The sequence below is a fragment of the Lissotriton helveticus genome, chromosome 5_1, assembly GCF_964261635.1.
Source record: "Lissotriton helveticus chromosome 5_1, aLisHel1.1, whole genome shotgun sequence".
Lineage (NCBI taxonomy): Eukaryota > Metazoa > Chordata > Amphibia > Caudata > Salamandridae > Lissotriton > Lissotriton helveticus.
Window position 1 is genome coordinate 2,036,330,201 of NC_136065.1, and position 15,656 is coordinate 2,036,345,856.

General features: G+C 44.9%; 1 protein-coding gene across 2 annotated transcripts in view; it reads right to left on the reverse strand.

Moving 5' to 3' along the window:
* The window catches only part of LOC144756223 (nuclear factor 7, brain-like), a 254,591-nt gene that overhangs the window by 210,945 nt on the left and 27,990 nt on the right, over positions 1–15,656 (reverse strand). For both annotated transcript variants that reach the window (XM_078645838.1, XM_078645840.1), the window contains exons 2-3: positions 4,779–5,224; positions 3,898–3,993 (exon numbers count right to left, since the gene is read on the reverse strand). In XM_078645838.1, coding sequence (XP_078501964.1) covers positions 3,898–3,993; positions 4,779–5,210 — 528 coding nt within the window. In that variant the 5' untranslated portion in view covers positions 5,211–5,224. The remainder of the gene's footprint in view (positions 1–3,897; positions 3,994–4,778; positions 5,225–15,656) is intronic.

Genomic DNA, 15,656 nt, shown 5'->3' on the forward strand with positions numbered 1-15,656 from the left:
AGTCCATACTCATAGCAAGACGGAGAGTCTAGAGCAGTCAGAGGGCTACCCACTTACATTCATCAGTCATTAGCTATTGGCAGGTAGTGACTCCTTTTACACTCACCCCTGCCGCCCATTCCATGATGGCCACAGTTAAACATCCATATTCATTCTTCGTTCACATTAGAGTTTTTTCTGCGGTGGCAAGTATCCGGCGCTTCTATATAGAACCTCAGTGTTTACGTCTCCGTCCTGTGTTGGTTGCAGCCTGGATCACAGCCGGTAGCCTGTCTTCTGTTTCACTAACAGCAGAGCAGATGCCACCAAGATGGCGGATAATCTGCGCCCTGACGTTGAATCGATCGATAACGTAGTGTCATTAGAGTAGTCAGTAGGGCTTCAGCTGGGAGAGGCTGCAAGAGGGGCGGAAGGGGACACCTCTCGGAACATCACGGGTCCCGGCGCCAGCTGTACCATTTATTTAGTCTGACAGACTATCGGGGCGATCTGAAGCTAAACCCATACCTGGTATAATGTGACTTACCTCCAGATATCACCAACCTCCTGAAATGGCAATATAACAGTGCAAATGTTTATTATCTCTGAACACCTGTATGCTCCTGAGCTCTGCCTGTGCTCTCCCATTAAATGTGTTGCACATCTGATGACAAGTGCTACTCTAACACTTGAGTTAAAGTTGTACATCACCTGCCCATTTAAAGTACTGCAGTTGATAGCAAAACAACAGTAATCAGCAAAGCCCATAGGTATCGTTCTTTGGACGTATAGGATTTGCTAATCCTGTGTAGCACTGACAAAAAGAAATACAATTTTTGCATATGCTTCTTAGCATTGGCAAAAGAAAACAAGCATTGGCACAGCCAATAGGTCTTGCCTTTGGGACTGTATAAGTGTTTAGGCATGCAACAATTGATGTTGTTGCACCAGGGATAGTGTGCTGCATAACTAAATACTTATAATGTCCCAAAGGCGAGACCTATTGGCTATGCCAATGCTTGTTTTTATTATAGTGGATAAATTATGGGTAGATGATGAAGATGACCATATTGATAATGCTTATGAATGATGACCTATTATTTTAGTAATAATACTTATTAATATTAAATATTATTGTTGTTGTTGCTATTGTTATTATTATTAGGGCTGTGAAAGTAAAATACTTGTACATGTTTCTCCATCAGTGAATTTGGTTAGGCATTGGTTTTTCTTAACCTTTTTCTGTGTATGTGCACCACCAAACCTGTGTTCACCTGTAGAAAATTCCAGCCTGAAAACTACCACTAAATTAGCAACAAAGAAACAAATGTTGCCTTTTTATTAAAGTTAATTTTGCTTTAACTTTGTTTCTTCCACTGATGCTTTACGTCTCTCTCATTTAAGTGTCACTGCACATAATTAAAATTGTTTGTAACTAGACGTATAGGCCAAAAATGCAAGTTATTATTTTGACTGTTAAAATTAAGTATAATCCTATGTTAAAAAGTGTGTCTGGTTTTGACCAAATGAAGCATGAAACACCTTTTCTAAGATCTTGGAAAAACACGTGAACCAACAGCTTACACGGTTTGTGGAAGTTAATAATATCTTACACGGGTCCCAATCAGGCTTTAGAGCTGGATATTCCACAGAGTCTACTCCCTTAGGAGTTACAGAAACAATACGCCAGTATATGGATAAAGGGGAAACAGTGGCACTTATCCTATTAGACCCGAGTGCCGCGTTTGATACGGTGTCTCATCGTACCCTTTTAAAAGCACTCCAGTCCCTGGGAATTGTTGGTTCTGCTCTGGAATGGATCAAAAACCTTCTTACTGACAGATCGTTTCAGGTCTTCTCCCCATCGGCATGCTCCAAGTCCTATGCTTCTCCCTATGGAGTACCTCAGGGCTCGATACTTAGCCCTATGCTATTTAATCTTTATGTCAGCCCGTTAGCCACCATTATGGAAGAGGCTGGGTTGTTAATCTTCTCTTTTGCAGATGACACCCAGCTTCTCTTCTCACTATCCGCCAATAAAAACTCCGGAATTTCATCCCTTCAGGAAGGGCTGCATAAAATCGCTTGTTGGATGAATACTAACTGGTTAAAGCTTAAAGGAGGAAAGACAGAGGTTTTGATCCTGGGGAAAGATAAAAACCTCTGGGGCCTGCACCACTGGCCACCAGAAATGGGCGAACTTTCTAAACCTGTGCACACTGCATGTAATTTGGGCATAGTGATTGATGATCAGCTTACTGTGAAACAGCAAGTAGCTAAGACCACATCCATTTGCTTCACTATTCTCAAATGATGCTGCCTGAATCCACCCAAAGAATTGTTATTCAGGCCTTAATCATGTCAAGACTGGATTATGGCAACATCCTTTACCTAGGAGCGAATAGGGAGTTGGTACGCAAGTTGCAGGTAGTACAGAATTCTGCGGCCAGGTTACTTCGACACATACCCAAAACATCCCCCATCTCAGGCACTTTGCGTGACCTTCACTGGCTCAGGATTGAGCATCAAAAGAAACGTAAGGCCTTATGTTACATGCATAAGATTAAACTAGGCACAGCACCACATTACCCATTCGCTTAGCCCAGACATATCTTCCCACCCGTCCACTTGGTTCCTCATCCCAAGCCAACTTCCTAGTGCCCAGATTTAAACTTTCATGTATGGGTAGTCGCTCATTCTCGTATTTGGCCCCACTGCTGTGGAACTCTACCTTCCTTACTCCATCACGTAGTTAGCCACAAAAGCTTCCGCAAAGGTCTTAAGACCTGGCTATTTAACCAATAAGTTCTGTCTTTTCGGTTTGCATTGTGTCCTGGGCGCCGGGAAACCTCCGGGTACCTCTGAGGACAAGTAATGGAAAGATTCTCTCTGATCTTACACCTGAATACCAAAACATCAAATCATTTGATCATTTTCAGCGTTAACTAGCTACTGATACCCTTCAACCACCACCAAAACAAATTCATATGGAAATTTTAGTGATGGGCAGAAGAAGTATTCTTTGAAACTAGAAAAACAAAAAAAGACCATTTATTGAAAAGTGGAGTTCAGATATGTGAATGCAGGTAACCTTTGCGAAAAATATACATGAAAAAGAAAACACTGGTATCTGAAGCTTCATAAAAGAAATTTGCAGTTGTATGTAAACTAAATTTCAATTAAATAAAATGCATACAGTTTTTGTTTTCCCTATTTAGGTCCATTTTTCCTGTTTCAATCTTCTGTTATATCTGATCTTTGTAATATTACTTTATATCATGCACGTATTCAAGGTGTTTCTTCCCCTGGGTCATTAGAAGTCATTCTATTTTAGAGGATCCCTTTAACTATATTTTACACTGCGGATTATTTCTAATTGTTTACTTCTTCATAAGTAAATTCGTTTATTGTTATTGTTGATTAATGTACTGAGGAATGGAAACAAGTATTTAATTAAAAAAAAGAGGTAGTCTTAGGTTGTTAGCTGTCAATAGATACCCATGAGAAGGAGGTCTTTAGCTCAGGCCAAAATTTCATACAGTTCAAAAACGGAGTCGTTTCACCCCATAATCAGTGTTTCCTAGGTACTGTTCAGTGACAAAGAAACTGTAGGAAATTCATCTGTGCTTGTAAAATCCCCTGCGGTTTTCGATCTTACGGGTTTTAACTATGATGGAATATAAGGCCTGCTAAACAGGATGCAGCACAGAATATTTTACATAAAGTGACAACATCCCCAAGGGCCACTCCTACTTAGAGACTGGTCTGACCCAAGCCAAGCCATGCCTGGCACTGAGATGACTGCAAGTTAAAAGCAAATTCACGGCATCTTTCCAGTTACAGATAGGTTAGTTATATTGTTTGCATTTTCTATTTTTTAAAAGTGAAGTCCAGTGAGAGAGAGGTCAATGGAGTCACCTGGAGGTCCTCAGCTGTCTTCTGCTGCCGACGGTGGGCATCCAGTATACTCTCTCGCCGGGCCTCGAGCTGCTGCAGGTTTCTCTCCAGGGCTGCCTGGTAAAAGAAGGACATTTTATTCATTAGCCATACAGGGCAAAGTGTTGATATGAGGACTAGCCACAGAGACAGCTGGATACTTTCATTTGCACAAGCCTGCTCCCGATTAGGTTTCATCTCAGAAGAGGTGCCTCACCAGGGTAGGTGCATAGTCAGGGGAGGGGGTCAGACCTAGGCACTCAGATAGGAGAAGGCCAGATAGTTCTGCTTGGGTGTATACTCATTTTCGAAGCAAAGTGGCAAGCTCCTTTTCGCATCAACCTATAATATAGTCTGACATCTAATACTCTGAATGATCACCAGCATGCATGCCAACCAACCTGATTCAGTCGGGAGACTATGATTTTTAAAGAAACAATTTGCTTTATTTGAACCTTTTCTGGCCTAAAATGTCTTTCACCTTAATGAAAGCCATTAGGGAAAAAAAGTTTCCAAATGTTGACTTGTATACACTAGGCATCCCTGCTGCCTCAACACTGCCCATGTCCCCTGCTGACCTCTGTGAAGGATTTTTAAGAGAGTTTTGTGCACAGAAGGTGCTTGTAGACAGTATTTGAACTCACTGCCTTTGCCCTCTGGAACAGGCTGACCTATCCCAAGGGTTTTTAGGGACAGTATCCTGTACAGTAGGTGTTTGTAGACACAGTATTTGAACTCACTGCCTTGGCCCTCTGGAGCCATAGTTCTCAGCATACACTAGAGGGTGAACTACAGCACCATAATTGTAGTGGAAGACCGTGTAGGCACCAGAAGAAGATATTATAACAATGTAGTGATCTTACCTTGATCAGTGGTGCGGCCTCGTGTAGCGGTGTCACATGATGTCCTTTGTGGTCCTTGGAGACCCCGCACACCACACAGAGGGGCTCTTGGTCATCCTCGCAGTACAGCTTCAGTCTCTCCTCATGCTTGGGGCAGCATTGCATCTCCCCACCAGGCTGCACACGCAGGCTGCGCACCCTCTCCACGATGGTAGCCAGGAGGCGGTTGCTCTTGGGCTGTGTATGCGGTGGGAAGGTCTCCCTACACTGAGGGCAAGTGAAGTCCTTCTTGTCTACCTCTTCCTCCTCTACTCGCTGCTGTCGGTGCTGATCCAAGCATAGGCGGCAGAAGTTGTGCTCACAGTCTAGGCGCACTGGGTCGGTGTAAAACTCCAGGCAGATGGGGCAGGTCACCTCGCTGGTTAGGCTCTCTGCCAGCACTTGGGAGGACATTGGCAGGCCTACACCTGCAGAAAAAAACAGAGCGGTCACGAATGTAGCAGTATGGACATTATGGCAAAGCATTTTGCAATAATCATTTAGGTGGAAAAAAGGCCACCTCAAAGCATGGTCTACACATTAGCAACATCTCAAGACAATTTTCCCTAAATGCATAAAGGCGATCATTTAGAGTTGGCGATCATTCACAGTTGTGTTTGCAAGTTTTTTACCTTGGGGCAGTTCCATAGCTGGAACTGCCCTAGGATTGTGAATTTATCCTCACAAATGGCTTATGTTATTATGTTAAGTAATGCTATGATATGTTGATTTGTAGAGCGCACTATCACCCAGGAGAGTATCCTGGCACTGGGCAGGTGTGAGTCTACGCACACCTAGGGCCTAGTGGGACTACTCAACAAGTCAGATTTTCAGCTGCTTCCAGACTTTTAGAAGTGAGGACGAGGCTCTTACGTATAGCGGAAGATCGATTCACACTTTAGAAGTGATGTAGGAGAAAGCTCGACCGCCGCATCTGTTTTTCTGTATATGTGGTATTTGTGAAAGTAGGAGCCCAGACAAGCAGAGGGTTTGTGAAAGCTGATGCGATTGTTGAGGTATGTTGGGCAAGTGTTACGTAGTGACTTGAAAGCCAGAAGAGCTCCTTCTGGTGTAGTGTGATGTGAGTGCGGCATAGGAGGTTGAGAGAGATTCTGGCCTCAGATTTCATGTCGTGCATGAAGGTTTTACTGGTGCTGATTGGGAGCCCTTTTGAAAATCTTCCTCAGCATCTTCAGTCTATGGAAGCATGAGGCGAAGATAGCCTTGACTTGGGTTGTCATGTTGAGTTTGTTGTTAATGATGGTCCAGAGGGTCTTGACATTGTCGGTCCTAACTCTGTTGGCCAATAGGTGGAGCCCCATGGTGCTCTCCCGGAGATCACAGTTTCGGTCTTGTCGGTGTTCAGCTTTATACCGTTGGTCTTCAACCAGTGGGCGATTTCAGTCATGCAGGCATTGAACTTGATATGTATCCTGGGCGTCTTGTCCATGAGAGAGAATGAGTTGCATGTCATCAGCATAGGAAAATACGTTGATATAGTGAGAGCAGATGATTCTTGCTAGAAAGATCATGTCATGTATGCGCTGAAGAGTGTTAGACTCAGGGAGGATCCTTACAGAACTCTGCAGATGGGGTCCCATGTGTACAAGGTGTACGTTGACAAACTGGCTGACGGGGTCCTTCCAATCAGAAAAGAGGAGATTCCAATGTTGTTTAGGTGGTGTATGGGGTGGTGTACTGTGTCAAATGCTGCAAAGCGGTCCAGGAGAATGAGGGCGCTGTGTCTCCTCTGTGCAGAGTCAAGCAGAAGTTATCCTTGGCAGCGATGAGTGCAGTTTCCATGCTGTGCTGCTGAGGAGTTGGGGGTCATTGAGGTATTTGGTGAGGTGTCTGTTGATGATGTTCTCTAAGATCTTGTCCAGGAATGGTAGGAGGGGGATCAGTCTGTAGTTGGCTTGCGTTGAAGGGTCCCCACAGGGCTTCTTCAGCAAGAGGAGGAGAGTTGCAGGTTTCCACGCATCCAGGAAGGTCGTGGAAGAGGTACAGGCATTCAGAATGGGTGTGAGCAAGGCTATGATGGGATGCCATCCTCTGAAGTAGGCGTGGTGGGGCAGGTGGCCAATGGGGCCCCTGAGTTGATGGATATTGTGGCGGCAGTTTCTTCTGGGGTGATGACAGGCCATGTAGTTACCATTGGGTTTTTGGATAAAACTGAAAGGAGTTTAACGGGATCTGTCAGGTCCAGTTTCAGGCTGAGGTTGTAAATGATAGTAATTTTGTTGCTGAAGAAAGAGATTGTTGCAGAGGTCCTACGAGGGAGTGATCGAGTTGGAGGTGACCGATGGTGAGTTGAAGTCTTTCACAATGGCAATTCGGGCTGGACTGTTCCCATAAGTAGCAGGGTCTAGACTGATTTACATATGGCTGGGTCCAAACTATAATAGTGTTGTGGGCAAAAGAAGCATGGATTTAGGTCCAGATCTGTGACTGGAGGTGAATGTCTGACCATGCTCAGCATTCCATCCCTCATCTTTTTGTGTTGCAATTTTCATCCTAAGTGGAATGGGTATGCCCTGATGTGGGTCTCATGCTCGCTATGCTATTGTATTCAAGTTAGCCAGGCTGATGGGGTGATACCTCGAGACCAGTCCAAGGATCCTTGTTTTCCAGTCCGGGGAGGACCTGGCCTGGCAGTTCGGGCTGGAATATTTCCATCTGGGGGTAGGGTCAAGACTGATTTGCATATGCCTGGGTCCATACTGAAAAGGTGTGGCGAGCAAAAAAAAAATGGATTTAGGCCCAGATCTGTTATTGGGGTGAATGTTTGACAATGTTCAGCATTCCATCCATCATCCTTTTGTGTTGAAGATTTTGTGCATCTATTTATGTTGTCATCCATGTGGTCCGCTAGAGTGGCGCTTTTGGTGGTCTGGATCAATTGGTGATAGCTTCTCAGAGCAGATTTGAATAGGTTGGTGTCTGCATTATCCTGGCTCATTCTCCATTTGTGCTCAAGCTGTTTGCAGTGGTGTTTCATCAGTTGGAGTTCCTCCATGTACCACTGGCCTGGATGTTGTAGTATTGTTGTGTTTGAGGAGGCCTGGGAGTTGGCGCATTAGGTAATACAAGTATTTAAATTGTTGATGGCTTTGGGGAGGCTGTTGCTGCGATCAGGTCAATGGGTATTGAGAGTGGTGTTCCAGTCCTTGTCAGTGATGCTGTTTCTGTTTAGATGGGTTGGTCTGGTGGTGGTGCATGTGCAATGGCCTGGGTCAGGATGCTGTACTTGACACGGCGTGGTCTATCCAAAGGGCCTGATGTAGGCTTGTTGACTCAGATGTTGCAGAAGATGGTGCAAATAGGATCTAAGAGGTATCTGGCGATGTGCAGTAGGTTCTTTGCTCATTGGTGTGGCCCAGACTTCCAAGGTCTTCAATGAGTGCTCTTGAGATGGGTTTGCTGAGGTCTTCCAGGTGGAAGTTCAGCTCTCCGAGGAGGATGTAATCGCTTGCATCGGCCAAGTCATGCGATTATGTCAGTAATAGTTTAGGTGAATTTGGGTGTTCCATGTTGGAGGCTAATATGTCAGTGGATGTGATGCAGCTGATGATGTTCTTGTAGATGGTGTTGGTTCCACCTCCAAACTGGTGAAGTCTGTCTTGCTTGGAAATCTTGCAACTGGAGGGGATGGATGTGGTAAAGTCAGGTGCTGATGCAGGGTTCAACCAGGTTTCTGTGAGAAAAACTAGGTCAGGGTCTTTGTTATGCAGCAGGTCCCAAATCTCTACTGAGGAGCATCTATGCAAGATTAGATGTTGTCGGTGATTGTTGGGTGTGGGAAAGTGCACAAAATCTTGCAGGAAGTGCAGGAGAATGCTCTCTCTGTGTTGTGTGGCAGGCAGCAGCGTGTGGAGCAGTGGTTGGGGTTGACGGTGTGGAGAGTCGCTGCATGGTGGGGACAGGAGATGGGTGGACTAAAGTTCCTGGTGCTAGGCACACTCCTGATGCGGACAGGCGTGTCTGTGGCATGGCAGGAGCATGGTTACTGCACATTTCTGCTGCACGGTCATGCAGTGGTAGCCATTTGGTAAGTCCTGGGAGGGGAGGGGAGGGCAATCACTTCCTTTGCAAATGGATAATGGGAAATCCAGTGATGTCACTTTCTATGAAAATGGATGATGGGGCATCCAGTGATGTCACTTCCTTTGCAGATGGATTAAGAAACTTGAACTTACGTTCATATAATATTCTGGGATTGGGTCCATAATAGCGATAACCAGTGTTCTCTAATGAACCCCGACCTCTCGCGGTGCACTGCAACGCGATTTGTTTACTTCCATATATAGGTTGTCCTTGTCAATACCTGTGAATACTTCTGGTAACTAAAATTCGGCATGATTTTTGTGAAGACGCAGGTCATTAGTCTACACAGGATACAGTAAGTTTCAATTATTCTTATGAGATATTTCAATAGTCGTAGGGTATGTCACTACATCATGTTCCTAACATGCAGAATTAAACAAGAGGGGGGAAATAAAAGGATTCATGTAGGCATCTGAAATAAGATCTCCAGATGACTCTAAATCGCTACGGATACCATACTCCTGGCCTGTGATTCTAGTTTGCAAATCATTGTCTTCATGTGTGTACGTGAAAGTGAGTAAAATGGACGGACTACAAATCTCAAACCACAGTAGGCTGTTAAATGAACATCCAGGACTGAAGCACTTTATCCTTGATGACCTGGAGTCATGTAGTGACCTTAACCTTAAATTCACTGGAAATGCATTAGGTGATGGAAGCAGTACTGATTAATCAGCTACGATTCCAGAAAATACAAGCATCTGTGTCTCCTTTATAAGTAGATATTCAAAGTTCATCATTTTTAAAATAGAGATTTAAGTGAACACTAGCGAATCCTCAAAGCAGTGGATAAATAGTGTGAAATGCAGAAGTTAATTAGAGTGAATCGGAGGAAGTAAGAATTAGGGTGAACAAAGGCGGCAGAGCGGCACTAAACCTATTGGAGCTCTCTGCTGCCTTTTATACGGTCCACCATGCGCTATTTATTACACGTCTGTTTGCCTTAGGCTTCAGGGGCACTGCACTAACATTGCTGAGGTCCTTTCTGGCCAACAGGACACAGTGGGTGAAGTTGGGAGACGCGAAGTCCCATCATTTCTCACTCCCCTGTGGGATGCCACAGGGCTCGGCACTTAGTCCCACTCTTTTTAATGTGAATGGTACCCCCCTGGTGCAGCTCATCCACAGCTTTGGTCTGACTGTCTTGTCCTATGCGGAAGATACACTGATTGTCGTATCCATCTCATCTCAGGTTGAAAAAGATGCAGATAACTTTTGCAGATGTATGTCGGCAGTGGCAGGTTGGATGCAGAATAACTGCCTTAAGTTAAAGGCAGATAAAATGGAGGTATTACTCTTTGGGAAAGAGACCTCCTTCTGGAATGTGTCGTGGTGGCCGGCAGAACTGGGCAGCCTTCCGAAGCCCGTGGAGAAGGCAAAAAACGTAGGAGTCGTTTTCATCACTAAATTGTGCTTCTCCGCTCAAATCCATGCAATTACTTATGGGGGGTTCTTTATGCTACGAGTTCTCCAAAAATGTCTCCCATATATTCCATTTGACTTACAGAAGATTGTGTTGATGGCCCTCATCATTTCCAAAAAGAATTATTGTAATCAGTGCTTTAAATAGGAAAAAATAAGTGCAGGTACTCATTAAAATGCGCAAGAGGTGTAGTGAGTGGGTTGGGCTAGGGGTGGGGCTAAGGGCAGGACATGATGATACTTAACGACTTCTATAATAGTTGCAGCACACAGCAAAACACACGATGAATGTGTTTATATAAACAAAGCAGGTTAACTCATTACACAAAATGAAAGAGAAATGCAATAATATGTTAACATTTCCTTTTTTTTTTTTTGCAATAGTTGCACCTTCTTAATGCCATACTGTTAATTGCTGTTGTTTAGCACAATACTATATATTTTTGAGCAAGTGAGTAGGAAGAAACTGAAAATATCCCCACTTCGAACCAAAGCTCTTATAGCACCAAGCAAATCATCATGACCCTCCCCAGAAGATATCTCTTGTCTCTTCCATCGATCTATCCATTCATCCTTTCATCCAACCATTTACCTGCTGATGTTCACTATTTACCGTTTACATTCTGTTGTCTATTCAGTTTTTCATCCATCATTCAGTTGATTTTCACCATTCCGTCTGTCCACCCTTCATATCCAAACCTATCCATCCTTCCTTAAACCTATCCATTAATCTTTTCACTCATCCATCTCTTTATCCACCTTTTCACTCATCCATCAATCCTTTCGCTCATCTATCCACCAACCCTTTCACTCCTTAATATTATCCGCCCTTTCATTCCATCCACCCTTTCACTCAATCCCTCCTTTCACTCATCCATCATCCACCCTTTCATCCATCCTCTCTACCTTTCATTCATCCATCCAATATTTAACTTATCCACCCATCATCGGCCCTTATATTCAATCATCCACCCTCTTTCACCCATCCATTCACTCATCCATCCATTCATCTGCACATCCACCCTGGCTCACTCATCCACCCATCCACTCACTCACTCACCAACCCTCCCTACTACGTTATTTATGAACCTTTGTCGCCGAGCAGACATGTACACACAAAGGGCCACCCATTTTCTTTAAAATACCTCCTGAGAGTTTCTTGATTCTTTCTCTCTCACTTTTTTCTTTAAAAAAACAGGCTTACAAATGCAGGCAAACAGACAAACATAAGCAGACACACAAAAGATTTCGGTATGTTAAAAGCCATGTTATACTCTTCAGTATGGCTTTTTTAATTGCCACTGCCAGGGGATTGCCAGGATTTCTGTGTTTACGCAAATGCAGAGGACAGTGTGAATGTGTTGACAGCCCAGGGCCAGAATGGACCCCAGAGCTGCCAAGGTTTCAGATTGCTATGTGTGACATTTTCATATTTTCATTGTAATTATGAGTGACATTTCAACGACACTTTCTCACAAGCAAAATGAGGGAATCGTATAAATGTAAAAAAATGACACATTTGAGTCGAGCTGCTAATGTTTCAGATTACGTATGTGTGACATTTTCATAGATTCAGTGGATTTACGGGAGTCAGGCAACAACTAGATGTGTAACACTTAGAGGGGCACATTCTTGCGAGCATACCCATGGTATGAAGTCAATGGAAGTAGACAAATATCAGAAATTGCACTCAACTCGGCAGCAGGTGCTTTTGAAGCTATTATTTAATTTCAATAAAAATCAGCACCCTCCACCCCAACCTCAGCTTCAGGTGCGGCCAAACCACATATAACAAAGGGATCTCTGTGACAAAAACAGCAACTCACTGAGCTATCTACATACAATACAGTACAATACAATATGCCTTTTTGAAGGCACATTAACCATCTACGCTACTTAATGGTCATAGTGCAAACTGTCAGTAGAGAAAACTCTGACTTCTCGACAGCGGCAACAATAATCCCATGAGTTATCTCTGATTGATCAAGTCTAACTGTGCTGAGAAAATAAAGGGTGCTGTTTTGTAGTGTCACTGTCAAGCAGGGATGGTAAACACTTTGCACTACTAATAAATCAGCAAAACTGCTAGTTTAGACAGAACGTAGTGCATATTCAGCCCAGACAGACAACTCTAGTGTGCCCATTTGCAAGGCCCCCTGCCGTGCTGGAGCCCCATAATCATTTTCGTAACAAACATTTTAAATGTCAGCAGCAGGAGAATATTAAATTATCTCTTTACAGCTGTCAGAACGATCGACCGAGGAGCTGCTGGCCTGGCACCGCGTGGATCTCTAGCCTGTCTCTTCTTCAGGGAGTCCGACAGCGAGCCCTGCTGCAGTGTCTCTGCCTGTGCCCTCTGCTCCCACCATGAGACTCACAATGGCGTGGTGAGTCTGGGGCAGAGGTCAGGAGGAGGTGTGCAGGTGATGGATTCTCGAACACCGGCCTCCTCCTTCAACTCCATGCAGCAGGGGAATTTCATGGGTGCACTGGGGCCGGCTGGCTGGCAGGCAGGAAAGGCAACATCCTGCCACAGCCTGGGCATATAAGAAACAGACCTTGAGCAGACCCCCCAGGATATAGCGGCATGGATTAGCAAATTTAGCGGCACAAAAATGAAAATTTAGCGGCACAAATATGGAAATTTAGCGGCAATTTTGCGGCATTTTATTTGCCCATTTTTCTTACAACAAACACAGATATCTTAGTTTTTTTAGTTATTTAACAACATGAAGCTATGTATATTTGGTTTATTTACAATGTAGACACCTTGTTTCCCTCGAATTGCAAAAGACTGCCCACAAGATCGCAGACATCCACAGCAGCTTCAACGCCACGACCGCCCCAACAAACACTGAAACCTCTGCCCCCACGACCACCACCAGCACTAACCGCATACTCTCCTGGACCAACATCAACGACGACGACACCATCACGATCATGAACACCATCCACTCCGGATCTCCGTCAGACCCATGCCCACACCACATCTTCAAGAAAGCCAGCACAGTCATCACACCCCATCTCCGGAAAGTCATCAACATCTCCTACGAGACAGCAACCTTCCGGGAGAGCTGGAAGCACGCCGAGATCAACGCCTTACTCAAGAAACCCAAGGCGGACCCCAAGGACCTCAAGAACTTCCGGCCCATCTCCCTGCTCCCGTTCCCGGTGAAGGTCATCGAGAAGACGTCAACAAATAACTGACCTGCTACCTCGAGGAGAACAGCATCCTCGACCCTTCCCAGTCTGGGTTCCACAGCAACCACAGCACCGAAACTGCCCTCATCGCCGCCACGATGACATCAGGACCCTACTAGACAAAGGAGAAACAGCAGCCCTCATCCTCCTGGACCTGTCAGCCGCCTTCGACACGGTCTGCCACCACACACTACGAACACGCCTCCACGACGCTGGGATCCTCGAGAAGGCCCTGGCGTGAACCTCCTCCTTCCTCTCCGGCAGAACACAGAACGTCCGCCTTCCCCCCTTCCGCTCCGAAGCCACCAAGATCATCTGCGGCATACCCCAAGGCTCATCCCTCAGCCCTATGCTGTTTAACATCTACATGGCACCACTCGCCCACGTCGCCCGACTGCACGACCTCAACATCATCTCCTACGCCGATGACACCCAGCTGATCCTCTCCCTCGCCAAGGACCCCCACACCGCCAAAACCAGCCTACACGAAGGAATGAAGGCCGTCGCCGAATGGATGAGGAACAGCCGACTGAAGCTGAACTCGAAAAGACGGGGGTCCTCATGCTGGGATCCACCCCGTCGGCCTGGGACGACTCCTGGTGGTCGACCACACTGGGAACAGCTCCAACACCCACCGGCCACGCACGCCACCTGGGGTTCATCCTCGACTCCACCCTCTCCAGGACTATTCTAAATGATATGATGCAGCCCCTCCTTTCCCCCTGTGATGGCACTAAGTTTCACAACTTAGCGCCAATGCAGGCGGCCTTGCATCAGAGTGCAAGGGGGTCTGCAAGCAGGGAGGTTTGTTTATGTATAGGAAGGTGTCTCTTCCTGCACATAAGCAAACCTTAAATGCCAGTTTGTAACTTACATGTGTGCTGCTTCATGCAGCACACATGTAAGTTACAAAATGGCTTTTTTTTTAAAAGGTTTGTTTATGTATAGAAAGGGACTCCTTCCTGTACGTAAACAAACAATGGCATTTTGCATTTTCTATGTGTGCCACACAAGGCAGCACACATGGAAAAAGCAAAAACGAGAAGAAATAAAGCTTTTCTCCTCATTTCGCTACCTTAAGACCAGATTTTTCCTGGTTTTAAGATTAGCACTACCTCCTATTTACGCTGCCCTTGTGAATAGGAGGTAGCGCCAAACTTAATGGGTGTTGCGGTGGAACACCCACCGCAACACCCACCGCACGCCCCTTTCAGGCTAAATACAGCGTGAAGGGGTCCTATTCTAAAGGCAGAGTTAGGTATTGTTGGGCCACTTAACGTGGCTTAACGCTGCCTTGTGAATAGGGCTAAGCCCCTAGCGTCACAAAAACGTCACTGAAAGTGACGTTGTGGTGGCGATGGGGGCTTGAGAATATGCCCCTGAATTTTCAAGGGTAACTTGATCAGTTTGAAAAGATTGCTCAATTCAATTTGTTTATTTTCGGAAGATTGTTCCATAAAACATGCAAACATACACTACACACCATTATATTGTGGTTGCATAAGTAGAAAAGGCAAAAGGTTTTATCAATAAGATCAATCCGTTATTAAAATCTTCATAAAACATTTGTTAAAACTCCCTAGTCTAAAAACCTGTACAGCTTAAAACAAAGTACATCTTGTGCATGAAAAGTATAGGGGTCAGATGTTGTGGCTTATTTGCATATTCTGATATCACAGTCATTTTAAAAGTACACTGCTTGTCCTAGTTGCTGGGTTCCTGCAAAGCAAGGGCTTTGATGGAAAATCGGAGTTTTAAAAATTGATATTACTCAATCAATGTCACACAAGGGTGAATCTGTGTCAAATGAAAATACTTTTAACTTCAGGAAACTCTTTTGTGGTAGTCTATATGCCTGGCGGTCCGTGGATTCAATCCACAGTCCTATGTGTCCCCAAACACTACCATTTCTACTATTAAACATACGCAGAACAAAGAGAATTTGAAAAAGTCTCACTATTCAGGCATTCATTAAGCAAACTCACCATTATACAGCGATCATAGCAATGTTATCTGCTTACCCATACAATTCTACGTGCTGTAGGACCGGAATATCATGAATAGAAAATTAACCAACTTGTACCCGGCATGTACCTAAGGACCGAGGACTTTCTCTATTTGAAAACAACCTGC